Raw genomic sequence first — 27,411 nt, forward strand, 5'->3', positions numbered from 1 at the left:
TACTATACTCTACTATAATGGTTTTGTAGGTCAAGGCAAACAACACATTTTCTATCACTTTCAAGCATGGCAAGAAGCAAAATTTGAACATAAAATCATATGAGGAAAAAATAATAAATCCTCACATTCTTCATTCACTTTGAACATTGACTAATAAGTGCAATGTTGAATACCTGGTAAGTCAAAGAAAACTCGCTGTACGTGAACCACAAACTTCCCATAAAGGGTCTAACCATTTTTTTTTCAGTCCTTATTACATTTATCACATTTACACCATGTTCCCAGCATGTTCCCAGCGACCACGGCAATCACGTTTTGGGCCACAATGGACAAAACGGGATGAACATGAGACAGGATGAGCAAATGTGACAGGCCCCGATTGCCGTTGATGCTGTGTCACATTTTTTAACTGTCAAAAAATTTGCCACAGCAGTCCCGGTGCTAATGAGAAACCTGGTTGGCCATAATAAAATGGGGTGAACACAACAAAACATGACAGCACGTAAAAGGCCATAACAAAACTTGGAGGTGATTTGTACTGGGACACGATGGAAAATATTGTATAGTCTAGTCTGACCAGATGCTGTGAAAACGGCCTCTGATAGCTACATGTTCACTGGAGACAGGACTGGAACAAACAAGACTTGAGTACAGAGGGGATCGTGCGAAAAAACATGAAAATATCTCATCTACCCATGGCAGGCTACATTTCGGGCAAACGGGGCTGCTGTAGCCGCTGGGAACATGGTGTAAACGTAGCATAAGCGAGGCTGACTGTTTTCAGAAACACTCAAGGTATTCTTCATTATTGTTGCCATTGTTGCCATGGCAGTGCAGATCTGATCATTATTCAACCTTGCAGGTCCAACCTCTCTAACCTCTGCCTGCTGTCAAGGCACAGTTGCATACCAGTAGTGTGTCATCATGATCTCATCTACAAGTTGTAGCTAGAGTACAAAGCTTTCCTGAGCATGCATACTGGCTGATTGACCCACATATCAGGAATGCAGGCCAAATTTTCCTGATGCAGACAAGCACAATACCTATGAATAGGTCTGGTTGATTGGTTTGCAGTGTGCTCATACTGGTCCTCTCCACAGCCATCTGTAAACTCATGGTGCCATGCTAGCAAGTTACAGAACTCTCAGCCTTCATCACTGGAAACATCCTGGCCTCCAAATGGCTCACTATCACTCTCTTCTGGTTTTCCTTTGTACTTCTCCAGTTTAGCAATGAGATCTGGGGAGATTGTAAAAACATAAATGAGAACTCAAACTGAAGTACAATGTATAACTACTAATGATGGCACTACTCTGTTACTTGTGAGACTGGTTCAATGGCAATCATGTGCAGTTAACATTCAATAAGTCCCAATACACATGGGAAGATAATTCTACAGTTGTAGAATTCTCTGCCCAAGCATCTTCTTGCATATTGTCTCTCAATTTTAAAATGAATATCAACAACTAATCAGATCACTGCCATACACGTTCCATGACAAGTGGAAAGTGTCAGCCTGGTGCCTTTAAGTAGTGTAATATACTGGCAAACACTGTGTAACAAGATTTATGAGAAAAAGGATTTTGACAATTTTTCTAGAGGAAAGGTCTGAATTATGCCTTTAGAAGACACAGTAAAGAACCACTCTACTGAATACAAATGCAACACTTGCAGGCTGAAAATTTTTAGCCCCTACTTAATTTGGTCCCAAAATAAGTGTTTGCAAATATTTTGGGACACTTACAAACAAAGTATTGAAAGAATAACCTGAATAATAAGCAAGTGAGGTCCACTGCAAGATTTTTGTAGTTACTACATTAAATATGACCACACAAATGCCTCTACACCAAAGTCACAATTTTTTTTTTTCTGAGAACACATATTTTTACTACTTACCCCTGGCAACATTGAAGAGACCATTGGTTTGCTCTCCACACACAAAGCACCTCCTGCTCTTCTTGTAGTGTTTCAGGGCACACTTTTCACAGAAATAGTGTTTGCACCTTTTCACAAAAAGGAAACAAAAATCATGGTATCAACCATAAATGTATCATAACCTCTTTTTCTCCCCACTTTGCTAAGTCACTCATTTACATGCATAATGTGGTAAATGTTCATATCTGAACGAAACGGAAAGACAGCTTGGAAAATAGTGATTTACTGTTTAAAAGTGATTCAACTTCTGAAGATACTACTGTAACATACTTATTGTAAAGGGGAAAAAAATACATTTACTTGAAAGATAGTGAGAAGTTATTGATCATCAGTTTTGCTTTTCACATGACATTTAACCAACAGTCAAATGTGATCGATGTTGACTACATTACAGAATAAACCACTAAAAAGACATCTATTGTGATTTACGCAGCAAGTTTGAGTAATTTCAAAGGCACTATTTCTACCGTATTCCTTCATACAAGCTTAAGGCCCGGTCACACTGCCCAAAAGTCTCGTAAACGCATGAATTACGAAAGAAATCCGAGCCTTACGCGATACATGCGCGATTTGCGCATTTCATGAGTTTCCCTGATGTGGAACCTTCGTAGTTGTCCGCTGATGTGCGCTGGATCGGTGCTTTACGCGATTCCAGGTTTTGAGCAGCTCAAAACTCGGCTTCGCATAAAAGTTTACGCAGTATTGCGCTGTTTTACGTAATTTTTGCGTAGTTTGTGTAGTTCTTACGCGAACAATGCGCGAATAATGCGTGGAATATCAGTGATCATTCGCGAAAATGTTGCCGCTATCGCGTTCATGCGCGAATCATGCGCGATTCATACGCAGTTCATTAGTGATAATGCGCAGATTATGCGTGGTTTTCCATGGACCTCAGTCAAAGCGCACAACCACGAATTCGCCCTATTTGGGGCCTTTGCGTGCCTATGCGCTGAAAGTGTGTGGTTTGTTAGTGATTTTTGTGTGATCTTTCCATAGTTCTCGCGCAATTCGTCGGTGATTTTCATCGCGTAAATCAGCAAAGATTCTCGACGGACAGGCACGCACAACCAAATTTCTTGCGTGATTCATGCGTTTATGCGACTTTTGGGCAGTGTGACCGGGCCTTTAAACTACATCTCTTCATTTATTTATGAGAAAGTAGATGCACATGTACTAGGTGTTTCAAAAAACATTTCCCACTTTTGATTCTTAATAGTTCAAAAACTATATATCAGATAACACTGTCATTGATATGAGTGATAGCTGAATAGTGTACAATTTTGTTGGAGGTGGTTTAAATATGAAAGCATAAACCAGTTTCATGAAATCCATGATTAATTTCACAGTTAGGTTCCAGATTTTGCTCTACTTTCAACCCTCTGTACAAAACTTTCACAGGGGGCAATGGGTGTGTATGGGAGTGTGTGGTTAACACCCTGACAATGGTCCTGAACAATGGCCAGGGTTTGAATGCTTAATTATTTATTCATGAGAAATTCCACTATCACAACTAGTCTTTATTCAGCCTCTGGCAGTATCTGTGTAAAGTCAAACGCCTGCCAATACTGTCAATGAGTTGCGACAGTGCTCTCCCTACTTCTGAAAAACGAAATTACAATGAATACCTTCTGTTCTGTCGTAAACATGGTGACAGGAAGCAAAGAAAATCAATTAGAGTATACACTTGTGTACATGGAGCCTTAGATAAATCTACTGTGAAACAAATCGGCCCAATGAAAAATGCTGCTGAACTCTTTACCAAAAATGATCTCTTTTTATCGAAAAAGTGACAAATTTGTCAGACTATTAGTAGACAGTTGTATTAAAATGAAGAACTTTAGATCATTTATGCTTATTTATATCCCAAATTTAGTGATATGTGAAGCAAAATTTGAAAATGATTGCCAGCTAGAATGAAATGTGGTGTTTGCAAGCACATGGAAACATGTGCTTACTTTTTCCAAGCGCATGCATTTTACCCTTTACCGTGCATGAATTCAGAATAGTAGTGCCCAGGGCAATCCACATGAATTATTGATTAAGCATTCATGTGCCAGGGAGTGCCAGACTGATGCCTAGGTCAACAGGTGGTTCAGGCATGCCATTGTTCAGGGCCATTGTCAGCACACACTCACATACACATCATTGGTTCCTGTGCAAAGTTCAATTTTTGTACAGAGGGTTAAAATTTGACCAAAATCTGAAGTCTTGTAGTTCAAAATCAATCTTAGATTTAATGAAACTGATTTATGCTTTCACATTCAAATTACCTCCAACAAAATTGTACACTATTCGGCTATTACTCATATCAATGACAGTTTTATCGGATGAATAGTTTTTGAACTATTAATGATCAAAAGTGGGAAATGATTTTTGAAACACCTAGTACATGTACGGATAAGATCAACAGCATGACCAAAGCTATTTGCATCTTCTTCATTTTTTTTTTTTTTTTTTTGGGGGGGGACTTCTTTTTTCAGACACAATGTACTAGGTGTTACAAAAAACATTTCCAAATTTTGATTCTTAATAGTTAAAAAACTATATATCAGATAAAACTGTCATTGTCATGAGTAATAGCTGAATAGTGTACAATTTAGTTGGAGGTGATTTGAATATGAAAGCCTATATTAGTTTCATGAAATCCATGATTTATTTCCATGTTAGGTTCCAGATTTTGATCAAATTTTAACCCTCTGTACAAAACCTGAACTTACCACAGGAACTAATGATGTGTATGTGAGTGTGTACTTACAATGACCCTGAGCAATGGACATGGATACCACCTGTTCAGAGCTCTGCTCCAAGGCACATGAATGCTTTATTGATTATTCATGATGGATTGCCCTGGGCACTGCTAGTCTGAATTCATGACACAGGGTGAAATGCATGCACATGAACAAAGTAAGCACATGTTTCCATGTGCTTGCATACATCACATTTCAGAATGAATAAAGACTAGCTGTGATAGTGGAATTCCTCATGAATATGTAATAGAGCATTTTGTATAACACCTGAAGAGATCCTTGTCATTTGATTGGTTGTTTGACATTGATCATTCCGCCCATTTAACTATGATGTCATCATCCGTACAATTGTGGCTCCATTTACCGTGCAATTTTGGATCCATACGATTTGCTCCATTGCACGCTCGCTGAGAGCCTGGGACACACCGCGTGTTAAACGCTTGCGTTTGCAGTGTGTGTGTATGCGACAGCGTGCTAGCGTATATAAAAGCGCTCATTGAGCACTATCTCGCGATCTCAGATTCTGTCTTGTTTCTAAATTAATAAAATATTAAAATGACAAGGATCTTTTTTTAGGGCGTTATATAAAACAAATAATAAATGTTTTTCATTCGTGCAATGGACAGAATATTTCATTCGGTGGAATATGAAATGTTTGATCCATTCAACTCGGCTGCGCCTTGTTGAATGGACTATTTCATCTTTCACCTGATGAAATCTTCTGTCCATTGCACTCATAAACATTCATTATTTGTATACCAATCCTGGCTATTGTCCAGGGCCATTGTCTGGGTATCAACAACACACTCCTATACACACCAATAACCCCTGTGCAAAGTTAAAGTTTTGTACAGAGGGTTGAAAACAGAGCAAAATCTGAAACCTATCTGAAAAATTAATGTTGAATTTAGCGTAAATGAATCATGTTTTCATTTTCAAATTACCTACAACAAAATTGTACACTATTCAGCTATTGCTCATATTAATGTTAGTGTTATCTGATATATAGTTTTTGAACTATAAAGGATCAAAAGTGGGAAATGTTTTTGTAACACCTAGTACAAGTACCATAATACATCTTTACCAAAGTGAAGTCTTACTAAAACACATGGTTTACGTACTTGGTGACAACAGGGTTGGTGAAAGATTGACGACATATGAAGCACTTGAATGGGAGATCATCCTCATCATCACTGTCAATCTCATACATGGTGGGATCTGATGAAGACAAGGCAAACAATATTTCCTTCTATAACAACATCTTTCAATACTCTGTTGCCCAATCAAATCACACTGGCAAGTTTGTGGTGTCTCATATAATTCTCTATTTACTGCTCAATTAGAGACATGGTAGGCAAATAAAATCTTACTGACTGTTCATCATGATGAAATAAAGGAAAAAGGAAGGGAGTATAAAATGTTTCTTTCCATTGCACCCCCATTGATAACAACCCAACTGCCAGCACATTGTTTTGTTTTTTTGTTTTATCCCCTGTTTCTCATATCTGACATTGCTCCTTGCTTATGAGGTGAAGAAGGGTAGGTCACTTTTAGGAGCCCCGAGACCGACATAATTAAGATTCTACTGCAAATATTATGGTCAAGCCTCACCTTGCTGCTGCTGATATTTTCCCTCATCCCACTCTTTCTCAAGCTGCCAGCCAAACTTGTAGTCAGAGCGGTCATGCATGAACTTGCAACTGTCACCGAAGCCACAGAAGCCTGTCTCCTTGTAGTCTTTGCAGATATCAGGGGCATAGTCCCAGCGAGTTGTGACTCGTAAGTTTGTGGGTGCCCTTATTGGCCCTTTCCTGCAAAAGATCAAAGGTCACAATTTTCATCTTCACATGCAAATTTAATGTAACAACATTTTATATGTGGTCCATTAAAGTGATACAGTTTGACAATACCAGATTGTGTAAAATTTGCATGTGCATGCAAGCATGCATACCAGTACATACTATCCACGAAAGTACCAACAAGACAAATGTGGACATATTTCACAGAAAGAGCAAAGTTTTTGTAAACATGTAATCTACTATTTCCCAACTATGTATGGAAATTCATGAATGTCTCTCTGCTAATTACCATCTACTGAGCTATACATACAAAGGTATCACCAGCTTCTGGGTGGTGTTTTATTTTCATTTGCAAGATGGCAGGTCAAGGATTAGGCATACCTCCCTCTAGACAGTTTTGATGTCTCAATACATTGATAAACTTTATGAAGTAGGTATCCTTTTAAAGGCAGTGTTTACCATTTGCAGATGAAACAAAAATGCAGTTTTAGTGCTTCAAAATAATTCCAAAATGAGGATCAGGGATTGAAAAAAAAAAACCAATGTAAAAATTGAATCTGTATAATCAATGTTAAGTATTGTTAAATATGTGTATACAAAATGTGAACAGTAGTTATTATATAGATGATGACTGGCGGGGGTGGGGGGGTGGGGGGGGGGGGGGGGGTGGGGGGTGGAGGAACATACCGAATGTTCCACCCGAAGGGTTTGAAATGCTATTGAGGGAGGATATAAGTCCCAAGACGAAGTCGAGGGACTTATAGCCTCCCTCAATAGCATTTCAAACCCTGAGGGTGGAACGTTTGGTACATGTTCCCGACAACAAAAGTCATCATCTGTCATATTATATGGGTTAGTCAAATACGTCAACGTCAACCACCAAAGATCGTAGAGATTCAGTGTACAAACTTTGCAGCCACGGCCACCATGTACCAGCATAGCATGCATGTGCAGCTAGCACTACGCACTACATAGCTCGCTCGCGCAGAGCCAAATTCACTGTGCGTGCGCGGTCCTCGGCCTGCCTTCTGTCATTTGTTACGTGGAAATATTTTCCCATGGGAGAACATTACCAAGAATGTTCGCCCATGGGAGAACATAATGAATGTACCTCCATCACGTGACTCTGTTTAGCCAATCACTAACCGGTATTTGACTAACCCATTCAATATAATAAAATGTTTCTAGACTTGACCGTCTACAGTTATGGTTTATTGAGAGAAATAGCGATATCTTCTACTATTTTATACTCTATTGCAAAATGTTTATATGTAGGATGTTTTGTGATACAACTGACCTACACATATGCATCAAATGTGATATCTCGAACATTTTTTAAATCACTGCTCCCAATGGTAAAAAGTACCTTTAACAAAGTATAGGTACCACTCATTTAGACATAAAAATACACTAACTCATATCATTTAAAATTCTAATAGGCTTAATATCAATTTGACACACATTACACACCTGTATACACGCACATCACACAAACACGATGTTGACGCATACGTACAGATTTAATACTTCCTTCAATGCTATGCATGTCTGGCATTGATATTGATACTGTATTGTTGTATATATCTTGTATGTCTATCGTGTTTATGTATCTATGTTATACAAGTGCTCTGTGTTTAAATGCATTCTGTGTATGTACTGATGGAATATGTGCATGCAAACAAAACATATTTCCACAAATGGACAATACAATCAAACTGAATTGAATTGAATTGATAACAAATATGAATATGTTGATGCATAAAAACATTGCTACATGTACACAGCTTGTGAGAATCTGTTCAGACAAAAGACAGTGGATTTCAGGGTCTATTATAAAATGGGTTCAAGAATGTAGCCAATTGGAAGCGCTGAAATGAGTCACGTGTGCGTGCATTAATTTCTTAGTAAATGCACGGCCTGACGTACGTCACAATGTTTACACTAGCAGTGCGCACTCAATCAGTTGTTACAAGTGCGTCACTCGCTACTATACGCGCTGTCAATCCTGTAAACAACTTCTAGTTCGGGCTGCCACAACAGCCGGCGGCCTTTCTTGTGCATAACACGTGGCGTACGTATACTCTTATACGTACGTACAGTACTTATGTGCGGGATTTCCGAGTGCGACGTGCGTAAATGTTTGGGACGAACATCTTCGGACATCTTGACTTTTGAGCGAGTGCTACATGTAGCTGACTGGTATTGACCCACAAAGGTACGTGAATAATGCTGTTAGTTTTCGACCCATTTTATAAAACAAATGATGCACAGGATTATTTCGTGGCGTTAGTGAAGGTGCGGCGCGCTCGAGAGTATTGACAATGGTGCGACATGCACGAGGCGCAAACTAACACACTCTATCCTGTGCATCATTTGTATAATATCAGATGCAGCCTATGATACTCTAAACATCCCATACACAACTAAGCTCTGAAGCTGTTCCTGATGCTGCGCTACTTATACAGCCATAGGATAGCCACTAACTTGCATCGGCAGATCAGATAAAACCATATTTGATGCTGCAAGTGCAAAATAATTCCAATGCTTTGGATTTACTTCTACTGCTTCTAGTGCTTGTTCACTGCAACTATTAGGAAATATTTTGGTCATCTTGAGCTCAAAGCAAATGATAGATATCATAAGATAGAGACTTCAAGGCAAATTCCAAAGATTATATGTTTAACCCCTCTACTCTCAAACTGTTACAACGTTCTACACCTTGTCGTAATTTGCTCAGTTTCAAAGATCTGCTGATTTCAAATGATGATTTATCAAAATAACTTCCTCTAACATGTAAAGTCACCTTTGATACCCTTGATATGATTTACATGATGATAACTGAGTGGACTAACCTGACATGTCCACTGGCTGCATTGCCTTGTGCTGTGTCCTTTTTCTCAATGTACGTGTGGTAGTTGTTCATTCCCCTGTACTTTTTATCATCCTCTTGATCTTTCAGCTCCTGTACATCACGGGATTCAGATAAAGCATAATCAATATATCATCATATGGTATGTACATAATTCTGGAGAGATTTAAGCACAGAAGATTTAAAATGTCATATTTTCATTATTTCCAATACAGCTGTGATACACATTTTTTTTTGTTTCCTTCATCCATGAAATCCTCTGTGCTGATTGGCCTACTTAGTGCCATACGACCAAACAAAACATTGCTATGTTGCTAAAAACAAACAAACAAACAAAAAGTAAAAAGAAATGTCAATTGAACTAGAAATGTCGCTATGGCGACTGGTATGCCTCCGCCATAATACGTGATTCTCCTAATAGGTCTATAGTACATGTGGACAATGTGTGATTACATTTTCACAAAATTGGCAAAATATTAAAATGACATGTTTGTCACAAATGTATCGAATGTTCACCTTCCTTGACCTATGTTTAATTGGATGAATAGGAGAGCATGTATTTGGGGATTTAAGAACTTTAACTTCGACTTTGACCCTTTCATAAGTTTACAAACTTGAGTAAGTTTCAAGGTATGGAGTAAAAGTGCAATTTCTGTATTGAACAGTAAATTGTTATCATTTTCATCTGGCCTTTGATTCATAAGAGAATCACTGTCAGGCAGAACATACATAAATATGTACTAAGTTTAAAGATAACTTGAGCCACTTCCGAGATATGGAGAAAGAAGTAAGTTCAGCACTTTCACTTGATCTTTGACCTTTTGACCTTTGACCTTCTTGGCAAAAGAAAAAAAAAATCCCAGAGAATATCTAGTGGGTTATACATGCATACATCAAGTTTAAAAAAAAAATAATCCTGCTGGCATTGCATAAATATAAGGAAAATAGTAAAATTTTGAAGTATTGCACTTGACCTTTGACCCCTGACCTTTGACCCCATGAACCCCAAATTCCCTAGATAACCACTGCCAGTCAGTACATGTATATATACTTTGTTCCATAAAGATACCTTGAACAATTTCCAAGATAGAGAGAAAAAAGTGAAATTTTAACATTTTACTTGACATTTTGACCTTTGACCTTTTGACCTCATGACCCAAAACTTTTACCAGAGAATCTTAATTGGGTAATACATGTATACACTAAGTTTCAAGAAAATATCTTCAGGCATTGCATAGATATGGGGGAAATAGTGAAATTTTAAGCATTTGACCTTGACCTTTTGACCTTTGACCTTGAGTATGTGCACCCAAAAGTTGATAGGCACAACTTCCCCCCCTAAAGGGCTTTTTACACTTGTAAATTTTTGCTTAGCCCCGGACCAACGGTGGGGCTAAGGGGGGGCCTTAGCCCCACCGTTGGTACGGGACTATCCTTAGCCCACTTTCTGTTTACACTCGTTTTTGCCAAAGTGGGCTAGCCCCACCGATAGTACGGTACTATCTGGCCCTGCAAAATAGCAGGGGTTAGCACCGCAATTGCGGTGCTAGCACCGCAATTGCGGTGCCAAGCAAGTGAGTGTAAACAGAACGAAAAAATAATCCTGGGCTAAGCGACGGAGACGAAGTCCGACCCTCACTGACCAATCAGAAACGAGGTAATCAAGTGCTGCCGGTGCGTGCGTGTACGTCTACAGTACACAGCGTAATTATGAATATTCATGTGGTTTGGAAAGTCCGGGGCTAAGAAATACAAGTGTAAAAAGGTCAGTTTTCTCCTTAGCCCCGGACAAGAGATAGTACGGGACTAATTGGCGAGTGTAAAAAGCTGAAAAAATTGGTATGGGACTAACGATAGTCCTGGGTCAGAGAAAGTCCGGGGTTAAGAAACGCAAGTGTAAAAAGCCCTTAATACACATACATGCCAAGTTTTATTAGGATACCTCAAAAGGTTTTGATAGTTACCCTGTCCACAAAATTCATTACGGACGGACGGAAGGACGGATGGACGGAAGGACGGACGGAAGGACGGACGGAAGGACGGACGGACGGACAACCCGAAAACATAATGCCTCCGGCACCACTTCGTGGCGGAGGCATAAAAAGTGAGCTATACTGCGTTGTCATATTCATTGTATATTCATTGATAGCATGTATAAAGTGCTATTGATACTGGTGTCATAAGACCACTGTGTATTTTGTCACATCCACTGTGCATGTGGTATACTGCATGATCATCCTTGCTGCAATGTGTGTCACACACACCAAAAAAAAAACCTAAAAAAAACTAGAGGTACATTTATTTTAAGTGAAAACCTTTGGCATTCTTTTACAGATGTTATTGAGGATATAAAACAAATATACCATGCACTATTTCGAGTAATATCATAGTTCCTTGGTGACAGATATTGCGGTATCTTCTTTGGGGCTGTGCCCCTCAGAAAATTCTGATCATCTTGGAATCCATAATTCCAACCACAGGCTCTCAGCGCATGGTGTATTTGTTCATTTATCTTTCACTTATGTAGAAGAGATAGTAAAGATAACTTTGCATCAAAACTTTGATAATTTACTTCACTATGGTACATTATAATATTACACCATAATAATCGCCTATTTTTGTAATCAAAAGTGTGATGTGCATTACAGCATACACACATGTAACAACAGTCAGTTTGTGTACTTATTTCAAATGTGACCCTACACCACAAAAACAACAAAAAGTCGCCAGAAATGGATTTTTAGTTCAAATCAGATTCTGAAAGAGCAGACCTTAAGCTTTAGAATGATGTATAACTCAATTCAAATGGACTCTCCTAACCTACTTATATGTAGATATTGTAAAGAAAACACACATGCCAGAAAAGTGTAAACTGTGTATTAAAAGAGGCTCTGAAGTATAGGGTCTATTCAAGCACTTAATCTTTACCAAGCCGTGCTAGCTGTGCAATGAATGGGACAAAAATCAGGATGCAAACCACCACAATTGAGCATGCATTACTAACACATTCTGTTCATGATTAATGCCAACTTTTAAAGCAGTAGTATCATCCTTTCTAAAGTTATTAGAGTTGAAAGTGAAGAGTGTGTACAGGGTTTGAAGAAATGAAAAGGGGGTTTGTATAAGACACGCCTAATCACACTACTCTACAAGAAAGTGTTCGAGAAAAACTACTAAAACACAATTTCCTGTTCGTTTTATGATCCCAAACTCTAGCATAATGCCGAAGAAGACTTGCTCTTTCAGAAAATATGAAAAACTAAGGATTGGCTAGGTTGACCCATTTCACCTATTTTCAGTCCTTGCACAAAATCAGTGTGTGCGACTTTTTGTTGGTTTTGTGATGCACGGTCCCCAACATATCATTTTCAGATTTGATTCCTTGCAAATATATGAACTCTGTGGTGAAAATGAAAAACTCCCACTGAAAACATGTTTTGTCTGAGTGCTTCAGATAACTAATATAACTGGTTTGGTCTACAGACTCTTTGCCAACTGTAGTCAATTCCACAGAATGTGCCCCATTTTTGCAAAAGGGAAAGGGGTTTGGGCTAGGTCACTACATTATTGTATTTATTTTATTCATGTCTTCTTAAAAAAAAAAAATGACAGGGTAGGTGCATTCAGTTTAATAAACTGCTTTGCAAGCACGCCCTGTAGGTACATAGAATACAAAGTAAAATATAATATGACATAGTACATGAATAACAATTCACAGTATTGTTGAAAATAACAAATGAACAACACAGGAATAAACTACAAAAAGAAAAATTAACCAACAGTAATACAACTTCACCCCACCCCCAACATTACAACTCACTCCCTTACCCCATCTGAAGTCCCTGTCCCTCTTCCCCCTCCCCTACCCCTTAGTCCCCCCCCCCCCCCACCCCTACCTCAGAAAAGGAATACCTTGTATGGGTTAGTCATATTGCAAGGTGCAGAGTAAATGTAACATAATTTATTACAGACTACGTATTACACCTTTGCATTTGTTTTTAGAAAGTTGAAGTGAGGAACTAGTTTGCACCGAATTTGGAAGTTCATTAAATAATGACATCCCGATGTAGCTGGATGAATGTTTCTTGTATTCAGTCTGGGGATATGGTACATTTACGGGGCTATTAAATGAGTACTACAATGAAATGAACTAGTTTTAATCACTGATTGAATATATGTTAGAGCCAGATTATTTAATGCCTTATAAGTGAGTATACAATATTGATACTAAATTCTTGCTCCACAGAGCACACGTGGCAGAAGCTTAAGATTTTATTCAGAGACTTGCCTCCCCCCCCCCCCTCATGTCAACTCATGCAGTGTATATTAAGAGCTATATTTCTTTTCTATAGAACAGATGTTTTCACAGAGCCATTTTTTTATTATTATCTTTTGGTTTGGGGTTAATATCGCTTTTGTCATTATTACGGTGGATAAATTGAGTAAACTGGCTAGACTGAATGGCAATGAAACCATACATGTACAATGGATGTTTAAAGACTCTAGAGAGATTAGGCAAAACACTGGACTTTTAGTTCTTTCCTCATTCACTCAATTAATGATGCCTCATCGTAATAATTCAGCACTAACAAATTCAGTTAGTCATTTCAAACCACTGGAATGGCTATATGCCCATCTTCTTACACAGTTTTTGCTGATTGGTCATAATTCTTGCCATTAAATGTTTGTAGAGAAAAGCAGCACTTCATAGGTACAAGTTATGAAATTCTAACAGATCTCCAAGTGCATTCTTGCTGGGGCTTGTCTCTAACTGGCTGCTCTACATCTGTCTCTAACTCTGTCTTGCATGATGACCTCTGTGACTGCATGCCTCTTTTGCAATTACATTGAGTGGGCCTACAATGTATGACAAAGATTAAAACTTAACATGACTTCATGATCTTGCACAAACTCTTACTCAAATGTCCACACACACACAAAGACAGCAAAAACAGCAATGTCAACTTGAAATACAAACAAATTCAAAGCATGATCTTGCCATACCTCGTTGATTTTCTTCTGGTGCTCAAACAGTGCCTGGGCATCCAAACTGTGATCAGTGTCCATATTAAAGGTTGCCGTTGCACCTGCATCATCAGGACCTGTTGGTTTCTATTTATGGGACAGATGTACAAAAATTCTCACAAAGAGCATGTAACAGCAGTGACATCATATTTGCTGATTAGAGTTGTAATGCAAAGTCCAGTACCTGGTATATGTTGTTGGTAGCTGCATAATTCCCCCAACACTGTCGAGTGTAGAGCTAACCTTTAACCTCTGCTGAACCTAGAAGGTGACGAAAGACAGTCTAAAGGGGTGTTGAAGGGCAACAATACGCTGCCTTTTGATATTCTATCTTTGGATTCCTTATTCCTTTATTTCCAGTTTTACCATAGCAAATGACAAGTGGGGTGTGGGGAGTCTTAGAGTTCATGTTACTGCCTTTGGCTGGCAGCTCTTAGATTTTCTTCCTACCCACTGGTCTTCTGCAAACTTGCACATTTCCCCCAGTAAACATTTTTTTCTTAATGTCTACTTGTGGCAGCTTAATAATTTTACATGAAGTTGTCCAAAATCTGCTTCATGGAAAAGGGCTAGAGTGTCCTGAGTATTCATGGCACTCCATCCCCAAATTCCATGGAGGAACCAGCACTGAGACTATGCTGGCTTAGAATCGTTTATTCGTGGACAAGTGGTGATTCTGCCATGCTTGTATAAGCAGGGAGGTGTTAGAAAAGGAGAGACAACTCCTGCTCTCCTTTGAAGTCATGCGCGGCACCGCCGAGAAGTTATGCGCGTAACTACAGGTGGAAATCAGGTGCTTTGACAAAAGAGAGCATCAATAATTGGGACTAGCACTCTCACATCTAGAAATACTTGCCCCTACTGCATTTCGCTCTCTCTCTTTCAATGTGATGGCAACAATGAATTTGTGTACCTTGAATTGGAGCAGCGAATCAAAATGCAGTGTAAAACTACAATTTTAACAGCAAATAGTTTAAAAGCACGCTGGTGCACGCTTTAGCGGAGTACTTTATTTGAAAGATCAAAATATCCCAGATTAAAGGATAGAAAACTAACATGCGGAAATGTGCGGATTATAGAAAAATATTAGGTTTTAAAGAGGGCCTAATTTTCATTTCATTTCAATTTGCGCATTACGAAGAAACTAGAAACACATGTTTATAATATTGAATTCTTTCCTAAACTACTCTTCATCAATTCGGGTATTTCATTTAAAATTTTACATGGAAATAAAGCTTGTAATTGAACGAAAGGTGAAATGCGTTCTTCATCTTCGAACTTCGCCTTGCAACTAGAGCGGTGCAGGGCATGACTTCAAAGCGTATAGTGGAATGCTAGACATCCCATTGTAACGCTTTGAACCAAAATATGTGTTTGCATGAATTACGAAGAGTTGTCTCTCCTTTTCTAACACCTCCCTGATATAAGGTACCCCTTCCTCCCTTTAGCATTTCCAAGATCTTAGAAAAGGTGCAATTTACATGTAAAAATTTGATGGTACATGTGACTAATTACAAAAATAAATTTTTAACAGCAGATATGGTCTTAATATGCCATCAGTTGTTTCCTGAGTTTATCGTAACAGCTCTGCATGATGCCCAGCCTATCAGAGGGGACATAGAGAAACAAAGCTGTGGTTGCCAGCGCATGAGCACTCACTGCTTTTTTTTATTACATACCTGTACAGGAAATTATAATTCAAATTCAAATAATGTGCGAATTTCAGTCTGTCAGACACTGCTCATTCAAACAGTCTTGAAATCTAAATGGTGGTTTGCATTAAAACATCTTGGAAACCTATGCTATAATTATGTAGCAACAGCCTTTTACATTCTTTCACTTACAGCTGATCTGCTTGACTTGTAATTCACAGATGTCTTCTTTGATTCCTCATCACTGCTATCACTGTACGTCACATCTTGTCTCCCCATCAACTTCTTGGTCTGCAACATAAAAATGATTCTAAGGAATGAGACTTCATAGAAACTCCACTGAATTGCAATAAGAATGAACTACAATGAATAATTCGCTGTCACTCAGTGTCACACCAGTACTATTTTGTCAAGAAAACCTTGTTTCTTGTGTCAGTTCCTGCGGTTACATGTACATGTTTCATTATCAGTCACTTTAAAACAATGATAAGCCCTGGGTGACAGACATACATGTAGCTGCTGAGTTCATTATTACAGGCAAACAACCCTGGAGTGTAAGAGGTTTTATTTTTCCTTCACATATGAAGCATCCCACAATATTTATATGATTTTGTTACTTAGCTATCAGGAAAAAAATATATATTCCCATTTCTCTTTCAGTACTGGTATACTCTTCAGAACATAGAGTCGGATAATCATGCAGGTACAGTAAGGTAAGGTACACTGACTGCTAGCAATATCTCTTTGAAAAGGTGAGAATGAACTCACAAAATAACTGCAGTGTCATAAAGGCTCACTTGACTCAACTACAATGTGACCTGAACATACAAAATTTCCAAGTCTACTTGATAAATATATTCCTTTCATTCTGAAAAAAACATAATGGTACATTGTGTCTAAGTTGCATATTTAGACATTTTGCAATGATGTCACTTCTGCATAAACATTTTCCCACACCATGATTAATATCTTAGAACTCACTTTTTTTTTTGCAAGCCTAATAATTTGACGCCTTGAAATTTCAATATGAACTTTATTGCAAAATGAAACCAAACAAATCAAGGATGCTTACGAGATTACAAACTTACTCTTTGTTTCATAGGATTGGTCAGATCTGCTCTCCTTTCCTTCCTCACTACAGCACTTCCTTCTCCTCCACTTCCTGATTAAGTATAATTCACATTTAAACATACAATGAAAATTTGTGCAAAATTAAGTCTACTCCAACAAGTTTTGCTCCATCCATAAATTCCTTCACTAATTCAAACACAGTCTGAATCCTCAACAGATGTTGTGCAGAGGCAACGTACAGTACTTATGCATGAACCAATGCCATGGCCATGTGGTATGGAACTCCATTTCCTGACAAAGTGCACAATGTGAAATTTCAGCACTTAAAGGTGAACTTTCAAGGCCAAAATTTGATCAAAATAGCATGATGAAGAAGCTGAATCATATACAAACTAGAAATGTCGCTATGGCGACTGATGCCTCCGCCATAATGTATGATTCTCCCAATTGGCATATAGTACAATGTCTTCACAATGTGTGATCCATGACAGTTTCACATAACTGGCAAAATATTGATATGACAGATTTGTCAGAAATGACATGAATGTTCACTTTTCTTGAACTGGGTTTGCTATAATTGTCGAAGAGTGCAGGTACACATATTTGGGAAATTGAGAATTTTTACTTGAATTCTGACGAACCCTTTTATAAGTTTATGCATTGAGTAATTTCCAAGGTATGAAGAAAGAGTGTAATTACAGTACAAAATAGATTTTTTTTTTTTTTGGGGGGGGGGGGGGCATTGAAACCTGGCCTTTGACCCTTAACCTTTGACCTTTGACATTCTGGCTGGAAATTTCCTGGAGAATCTCCATTAGGTAATGCATGTATATATTAAGTTTGAAAACTAATAATGCAAGCATTTCATATACTAGTGTATGAGGGAAATAGTAAAATTTTGAGGAGTTGACCTTGACCCCATGACTATTGACCTATGACCCCTAAATTCCCGAGATAATCTCTGTCAGTCAGTACATGCGTATGTACCAAGTTCCATGAAGATACATTGAACCATTTGTGAGAAAAGTGATATTACAACATTTTCACCTAACCTTTGACCTTTTGACCTTAGACCTTATGACATGAAACTCTCTCTGGAGAATCTACATGCAGTAGTACATGTCTACACCAAGTTTCAAGAAAATACCTTAGGGCATTGCATAGATATTGGGGAAATAGCAACATTTTTAGCATTTGACCTTGACCTTTTGACCTTTGACCTCTTGCCAATGTCACTAAAATCTACTCAACTAATTGCCCCATCATACATCATCCTTTGACCAAGTTTGGTGAAAGCTGCTTCATCCAGTTTTGAGTTATCACATAAACAGATAAATTTCAGGATTTGACCTTGATCTTTGACCTTTGACCTCAATCCGATTTCACTAAAAAACTAATCAAGTAATTGTCCCATCATACATCATCCTCCGACAAAGTTTGGTGAAATTTGCTCGATCCAGTCTTGAATTATCGCGTAAACGGATACAATTTCATCATTTGACCTTGACCTTTGACCTTTGACCTTTGGCTGATTTCACCCAAAATCTAATCCACTAATTGCCCCATCATACTCTATACTTCAACCAAGTTTGGTAGAATTCAAGTCAATATTACTCAAGTTATTGCGTAAACGAAAGCGGACGGATGTACGGACGCACAGACGTACGGACGTTCGGACGTACGTATGGACGGACGGACAACCCGAAAACATAATGCCTCCGGCACCACTTCGTGGTAGAGGCATAAAAATACCAACCCATAGACTGACATGGCAGCATGTCTAATCAAGGACAGTTTACTATGGAAATAAGTATTGACTGTGCATGCAGTGGCCCCTTAAACCCTAGATTGCATGAGGCTTCTTCTTTGCTTTCTTCCGTGATAGTGACCACAACCACCTTGGTGATTATTCTGTACTTTTGCGGAGGTCTATAAAGTTGCATGTAGCCTTTAACTATGAGGTTCAACTAAAGCCAGAACAGAGGTTTGTCATGGTAGAAATAATTAGTTTTACGAATGGTATTTTTCAACATGGCTCTGTCATCAGTGCCTTAGAGCCTCCTCCTCCTCCTCTTCTTCTTCTTCTTCTGGTTAAATTTTGTAAGTTTACAGAAGGCTCCCACAGATGGCGCTGCGACAATTTTCGAGGACAGGGAATTCCAGCTCCTTACTATTCTCGGAAAAAACAAATGATGACGCAATTTGGTTCTTGAGTATGGTATCTGATGGGAATGTGGTTGGTGGCTCTTGTCAACTGGGTAACCTGTTTGATATCATAGTCCTGTGCCAAAAGATGAGCAAGATTATTGGGCATTTTGTTTATCATGATAGCCTGCCATTTCCTTTGCGTTGTTGTAGAGTAGTCCAATCCAGTTCCTGCAGCATTTTGTTGACACTTGAGGTGTTACAGTAGTAATTCAGAGTGAATCTCGCAGCTCTTCTCTAGACTATTTTCCACTTTGTGGATGAGGTTTTTGAAAGCTGGGTCCCAAATAGAGGAGGCATACTCTTACATGTACAATTTTTTGAACTAACGTTTTGTAAGCAGTGGCTTTAAGATAAGAGGACTTTATGCATCTATGAATTATGCATCTAAGATCGCATCTTAGAAATGCAAGGACATTATTGGCTTTGGTGACAGTATTATTGATGTGTTGGGTCCACATTAGATCAGAAGTAATGGCTACAACCATGTACTTTATGGATTAAACAGATTTGAGAGGGGTATTGTTCATGTGATACACATGTTGAACTTTTCTTCTTTTCCTGGAGATCATTAGTACCTTGCATTTGTCTGTGTTCAAAACCATTAAATCCATATTTTAGCCAAGCCTCCAATCCTGTTGAGACCTTGTTGAAGATTTTGGGCATGGTGTTGGTTGTTGATGGTCCTGTAGGAAATTGCATCATCCGCAAATAGGTGTACCTTAGATGCTAGGCCATTAGGCAAGTCAAATGTATTTAACAGAAAAAGACAAGGTCCAAGAACTAACCCTTATGGCACTCCAGATTCTACTGTTATTGGTGAAGATTTAATGCCATCCAAAAGGACCCTCTGACTTCTTCCATGGAGAAACCTTTGGATCCATTTAAGATTTTTCCCTCTGATACCATAGAAGTCCAAATTGTGTAAAATGCCGTTTATGTGAATCCTAATAATGCATCGGCTGAAAATGAGAAGGGCGTTAAGTTGCCTCGAACACTGCTGTGTGTCTCAAAAAAACTATACACTTTTGAAATGCCCACCGAATAAAAAATACACAATTCTGGCAGAAAGATTTATATAATGGATAGCTTATGGACTCAACTTTCATATGACACCAAAAAGTCTGAAAATATTTCATGCTTAGATGAGCACCGCTCACTTTTGTAAAGGGTATGAAAATTAGGCTGCGCAGAAATTAGCCTTCCAATTTTGCGAGAGGTCAACATTGAATATTCAATTATGGATTGTAAAAAAAAAAAAAAGAATGTCAAAGATGTCAGCTATTTATTCTTCAGGTCAATGAGTAACCTGAATAATAAGTAGCCAGTAGCTGTGACATTCTTTTTTCAACAAAATGTATTTGAATAATGAATTTACATAATCCCCATCTGGTTATTAAGTAAATCAATGAGCTATTCTACTAATCTGAAAATAACTCCAATGTGGGGCGAAGGTTTTCCTTCGAGTCACAGTTGTAAAAAAATGAGAGTGTGTAACATGAAAATTGCAACATGTACCTCCACCTTCAATATCCTGACTCATATGAACACACCACTGAGTCTACCAGGGCAATTTGCAATGCTACAATAAAATAAATGCAACTGCGGTTTACTCATGCATAAAAGTTTGGTTTAATAAACCAAAAAAATTCACTCAGCAAACCCAAACTGATCGCAATTGATCATAAATTTATCATTTCAACTTCAGTTTTGTATGCTCCAACGGACTCACCCGTCGCAAATTTAAAGGCTAATTCCTGCGCAGCCTAATTTTGATACCCTTTACAAAAGTGAGCAGTGCTCATACAAGCATGAATCATTTTTAGACTTTTTGGTGTCATATGAAAGTTGAGTCCATAAGCTATCCATACATATAAACCTTTCCCCCACCTGTCTATAGCGGCCACTGAAAATCTCCCCCCCCCCCCCCCCCCCCCGAGAGAAAAGCTATGTTAAAGACCCGGTGTATAGCGACCACCTGTCTAACGCGGTCAGCGGCCACAAATTTTGTTTTTCACCTGTCTAAAGCGGCCAAAAATCCAATGGAGCTGTAGCTGAGCCGATAATTCAGCGTGTTTTTCTGCTTTGTAGCCGTGCAGGCAACGTTTAGTGATCACCACCGCTGCATTCATCCCTCATGTAGTCATAATAACGCACTAGTGTAAAGCTTTCTTCACGACAAAACACATACTAAAACTGTGCAACAATTTCAGTACACCTGTACACCGGCATGGTTAAATGCATGAAACACACGGTGTGTGCATACGTACACACATACATACATACATGTAAGGATACAACGATGATACATGTGCATGTACGCAATGCGCACAAAGTTAGATTACCTGTCTACAGCGGCCACCTGTCTATAACGGCCACTTTTTCCGTTTCACTAGGGTGGCCTCTATAGACAGGTTTGACTGTATTTCTTATTTGGCAGCCATTTCAAACGTGTATAGTTTTTTTTTTAGACACACGGTATATGTTTAGTGGCAACTTAACGCCCTTCTCATTCTCAGCTTATGAATCATTGTTCACATGATAATTCTTATGAAAAGTCATATTGAAGGGGGAAGATAATGTTATCTTTGTCCCTATACTTCATAATATTGCTGGCTAGGACATGTTCCACTAGTTTGCAGCTGATACATGTCAGAACTAGAAATGTCGCTATGGCGACTGATGCCTCCGCCATAATGCATGATTCTCCCAATGGATGTAATGTCTTCACAATGTGAGATAACAGTTTCACATAACTGGCAAAATACTGAAATGACAGGTTTGTCAGAAATATTTTAAATGTTCACTTTCCTTGAACTACGTTTGCTATAATTGTCTATTAAAGAGTGCAGGTACATGTATTTGGGGAATTGAGGATTTTTTCTTGACTTCTGACTGACCCTTTTATAAGTTTATGCATTGAGTAATTTTCAAGGTATTAAGAAAGAGTGTAATTACAGTATGAAATAGATTTTTTTTTCATTCAAACCTGGCCTTGACCCTTAACCTTTGACCTTTGACCTTCTGGCAGGAAATTTAGAAGAGAATCTCCATTAGGTAATACATATATATTAAGTCTTAAAAATGATAATGCAAGCATTGCATATATACTAGTATGAGGGAATAGTAAAATTTTGACAAGTTGACCTTGACCTTTGACCCCTGACTATTGACTCATGACCCCTAAATTCCCTAGATAATCCCGGCCAGTCAGTACATGCGTATGTACCAAGTTCCACGAAGATACATTGAACCATTTGTGAGAAAAGTGAAATTGTAACATTTTCACCTAATCTTTGACCTTTTGACCTTTGACCTTATGACATGAAACTCTCTCTGGAGAATCTTTATGCAGTATTACATGTCTACACTAAGTTTCAAGAAAATACCTTTGGGCATTGCATGGATACATGTATGGGGAAATAGCAACATTTTTAGCATTTGACCTTGACCTTTTGACCTTTGACCTCTTGCCAATGTCACCAAAATCTACTCAACTAATTGCCGTATCATACATCATCCTTGGACCAAGTTTGCTGAAAGCTGCTTCATCCAGTTTTGAGTTATCACGTAAAAAGATAAATTTTAGGATTTTACCTTGATCTTTGACCTTTGACCTTTGTCTGATTTCACTCAAAAATTTATCAAGTAATTGTCCCACCATACATAATCCTTTGACAAAGTTTGGTGAAATTTGCTTGATCCAGTCTTGAGTTATCGCGTAAACATATACAATTTCATGATTTGACCTTGACCTTTGGCCGATTTCACCCAAAATCTAATCAAGTAATTGCCCCATCACACTTTATACTTCAACCAAGTTATCACGTAACAAATGCGGACGGACATACGGACAACCCGAAAACATAATGCCTCCGGCACCACTTCGTGGCGGAGGCATGAAAATGGGACGGTAGTTTACTGAAGTGGATCAATTTCCTTTCTTGAAGACTGGTTCAACACCTGCCTCGCGCCAGTCATTTGATATTTCACTCAAATCATATGACAAGCGGAATTTTTACCCACAAAAAATGGGAGCTAGAGTTTAGCCAAATGTTTCATGACTTGTAGAGTTACAATGTATACCATCTGTTCGAGGAGCACTGTATCGTTAGGTCACAAAGCAACTTCTCTATACCCTTAGGTGTGAACACAATATCCCCCATTTTTTTAAAGCCCGCAGGTTGCAGATAGTAGATCATCAGGTATGGGTGTTTCCTTGGTGAAAGCACCTTTGAACTGTCAAATCAGCACCTTCAGCTTTTGCAATCAAGTCAGTGACTGTAGCACTATCAGTTTTCAATTCTGTCATTCCTCTGTTATCTGTCCTGTTGTGCTTAATGACTCCAAGATCTCTTCATACTGTCAAATTCTGTGTTGTCTTCATCAGTACAAAAAAAGAGACTCCAATATGCCCTCCTTAGCTCTTGTTGCAGCATTTTCTTGATTTTCTTGAAAATGGAGGAGCCCATTCATATCCCGACTTTTTTTCTTCTTTTTTTTTTTTTTGTTCAACCTACATGTATCTCTCCTTCTGATCATCCTTTCAATCTTGTTAGTGATCAATGGTACCCCCTGGTATGTCATCCTTCTTTAGATGTCAGCTCATGTAAATTCTGCCATTCCCTTCTCTATTCCAGTTTTGAACATAAGCCATGCCTCGTTCATCAAGAACAAGTCAAGCTTATCTTCAACTTGCATGAAATTGCATGAAGTCAGCAAACTTTTCCCAAACTGCTTTGCTTCAGATGTTCATTTCCCTTCTTTTTTTTTTTCTTCCATTAAACTGCATGTTTCATGCCTGAAGATAAATGCACTGTTTTTGTGTGGGTAAGTCCTTCTCGCTTGCTTCTGTTAGCAATTGTGAGAAGTGGGCAACCAATCGGAGTGACATGTTGGGTACAACTGATACATCAGTGATTAACTTTGGATTACTAACTAGGAGCAGGTCAAATACAGTTTCTCTTCTACATTTGTTTCCCTTTGATGTATACTTTTCTTTATTTCATTTACAACCTGTAGTAGTACAATTCTTTCTTTCCTTCGTATTCATCGTTGTTTTCATCCAGTTTTGATTCATGAATGTCTCATTCTATTATCTAGGAAAATACCTAGTGCTTTTTTGTTGTCAATCTTTTTTTTTTTTGCTTCTTGCTTTTCTTTTCAAACATTCATCTCTCCCTTGCTTTCCTTTATAATGCAAGTTTCTCTTTTTTTTTCTTCCATTATTTTTTGTTTTTATTTCAAGCGTACTTTCTATTCTGTAGTGTAAACCTTTTGTTTCATTTTTTTCAAGGTTTACCTCTTTAGTATCTTTTCATCTATTTCCTTCCCCCCCCCCCCTTTTCCTATGCTTTCTCTCTATATTCTTTCACCCTTTCTTATAACCACACTTTTCACAAACACACACACACACACACAGGCGCAAGCCCAACATCAACGACAACCCCAAACCTTAATCAATTGCTACTGCAAGACTCGGTACAAGCTGAGGGAAAGGTGGAAAAACAGATTATCTTTTTTAAAGATACCATAGAAGAACTTGCTGTGATCGCTGTGAGATTGTTACATTCAGATCAATCGCAGCACTTGCTGCTGTGCCGTGAACATATTTTGTATATTGTGCACTGCACCATCTGCTCCTGTACAACGCAGTTGTCACAGAGCAAACTAGCTGCGATCAACTTATTCCGAGAAATGTAAAAGTATCAATACAGCGAAAATTCCATTTCTAGAGTCTACTGAACTTGGGTCTCACACAGCACAGATGCAAATATTCGTGGCTGCTTGATATTTAGAGTGACTTTGTGCATGTTTGGAGATCAATTGACGAGAAGGTGCGAAAGTACACTAGCATCGTTAGTTTTATTTGGAATCAGGGCCCTGTTGGCTGAGGTTCTACCTGGTACCTGTAACATTAAGTGTAAGTGTAACGTCAGACCTACACTCTACATGTACAGTAACTATACACAGCCCAGTCGCTGTACGTAGGTACGTCGCGACAGGGCTGTACAGGCGGGACTACCAACCGCAAAGAGAGCTCTGTAATCGGATTCCAATCGCTTTCAATTTTGATACTTAAGATCATTTTTGTCACCTCAAACCCATCTAATACAATCTTTAAGAATAAGACTCTATATCTATGCTATCAGTATTCAAATTTATGTTATGAAACTTACCGAAATCGATGATTATATCCAGCATGTCCAAACGGTACATTGTCTTTCACGCCAGGCCAATTTGAATACAAATACGTATACGTGATGTGAATGCCCAATAGAGCTGTATGCTATCGACCGTGCTGCTACACACTCAAGCAGCGCACGCACACATAAGATCTCTCCGCAGCAGACGACGTTAGGCAGTAGGCCCTACGCAATACGATATATAGGTTCTGTAATACAGTACGTTCTCACCGCATACGCTGCGCTCGCTTTGGAGCATGAAGGGGCCATTTTGAATTCTGCAACGATAAACGGCACCCGGACGGTCAGGAATTGCACCAGAAATTGTCATTTTTTTGTTCCACGGACTTATCGCAAGGGCTCTCTATGGACCCGGTGTGGTGAAAAATTCTTCTGTAATACAAGCATGCATTTAGCGTGAGTGACATCAGTTCGGGAAACCCACTCACAAGGGGGGCCCCTCCTTACAAGTAACCCGTCCCCCTTATAAGTAACCCCGTCCCCCTTATAAGTAACCCCCGGGGCACCCCTTATAAGGAGTCTCCACGCTTTTTTGCAATGCAACGCGAAAATGAAAGGACTGCGGCAATTCGCTTGATTATGTCCATAAAGCTTCACAAGTTTCCTAGTTACTCACGAAATTTGAGCAAAAACTGTACTCAGTCGCCACGTCTGCACTCAAGCATTGCCGCGCCGCCGCGCCTGGTGACACTCACGCCAGTAATCGCTCGCATTTCAGCATTCGCATGGGTCGTTTGACATCGCATTTAAATCCATGATTTTAGATATGATGCCTCGAACCGATTTTGCTCAAATTTCGTGAGTAACTAGGAAACTTGTGAAGCTTTATGGAAATAATCAAGCGAATTGCCGCAGTCCTTTCTTTTTCGCGTTGCATTGCAAAAAAGCGTGGAGACTCCTTATAAGGGGTGCCCCGGGGGTTACTTATAAGGGGGACGGGGTTACTTATAAGGGGGACGGGTTACTTATAAGGAGGGGCCCCCCTTGTGAGTGGGTTTCCCGAACTGACATAGATCTAAAGATTCTTTGTAGAATAAAAGTATAAATTTTCATAAGTTTTTTAGTTGTGTTGAGATTCCTCACTTTGAAGCTGCATGCCTCGCCTGTCAGACGCTGTATTCGCAGAGCGTACTTACAGCATCTGGTCGGGCTACATCATCATGTACAGTTACAGGTGTAACTTTATCATATTTCGATACAGTTAAAAAAACAAAAACAAAAAAACAATAACACTAACCCAAAAACCGTAACGTTACAGCGTGACAGGGCCGGCCGGGCTGTGTATAACTGTATAGAGTCTAGTCTACGTACAATGTAATTTACTTAGTAAATAGAGTCTAGAGATTCTAGTTAATTTTAGTCAACAACACTATCATCAGTCGATCACTAGATCTATCTAGAGTCTACTAGCCTCAGCTCAGGGCTGTTTTTCAGTTGGCCTTCGGTTGCATTGTGCTGAACTCATCCGTGTCAATCTAACTTTCCGTTATATGGAGCAAAAACATGTGGATACTATTAAAACGTTCTATAAACGTTACGCGTATTTTCCCCCGCTGATCTGAGTTAACTGCCGGCTGCGCTGTTCGCGGAATACTAACGTTAGGCCTACACAAATTGCACTAGATGGGACTCAGCACTTGCCTCTTTTTAGTCTAAAGTTAGAGGTCACTCAGTTTAGAATATAAAGTAATTGCATGGCTTCGAGAATTATAAGGGAGAAAACCCTGTAATTACTGATCACTTGACTTACCATCGTCGCTGTCACTTGTCTTTCTCTTCCTCGCATGTGCGAAACGTCCTCGCTTTTTAAAAGACACAGTGACGCTGTCTGCCATCACGAACAGCCAACTCAGTACAGTGTCGTATACTCTTTGGAATTGCAGTAGTGTGTGTGTAGGAAGA

General features: G+C 38.9%; 1 protein-coding gene across 1 annotated transcript; it reads right to left on the reverse strand.

Moving 5' to 3' along the window:
* Nucleotides 1-27,356, reverse strand: LOC139740604 (E3 ubiquitin-protein ligase RNF113A-like). Its single transcript, XM_071651189.1, has 9 exons — nucleotides 27,260-27,356; nucleotides 17,116-17,189; nucleotides 16,220-16,318; nucleotides 14,355-14,462; nucleotides 9,334-9,443; nucleotides 6,294-6,493; nucleotides 5,804-5,900; nucleotides 1,897-2,003; nucleotides 1-1,239 (listed from the first exon to the last, which is right to left on the reverse strand). The coding sequence occupies exons 1-9, from the start codon at nucleotides 27,342-27,344 to the stop codon at nucleotides 1,145-1,147; spliced, it is 975 nt and encodes a 324-aa protein (XP_071507290.1). The 5' UTR covers nucleotides 27,345-27,356; the 3' UTR covers nucleotides 1-1,144.
* Between the last annotated feature and the right edge of the window lie 55 nt (nucleotides 27,357-27,411).

The sequence above is a fragment of the Diadema antillarum genome, unplaced genomic scaffold (genome assembly GCF_040938485.1).
Source record: "Diadema antillarum isolate AM-2024a unplaced genomic scaffold, OU_Dant_1.0 seq00000862_RagTag, whole genome shotgun sequence".
In the NCBI taxonomy this organism is placed as follows: Eukaryota; Metazoa; Echinodermata; class Echinoidea; order Diadematoida; family Diadematidae; genus Diadema; species Diadema antillarum.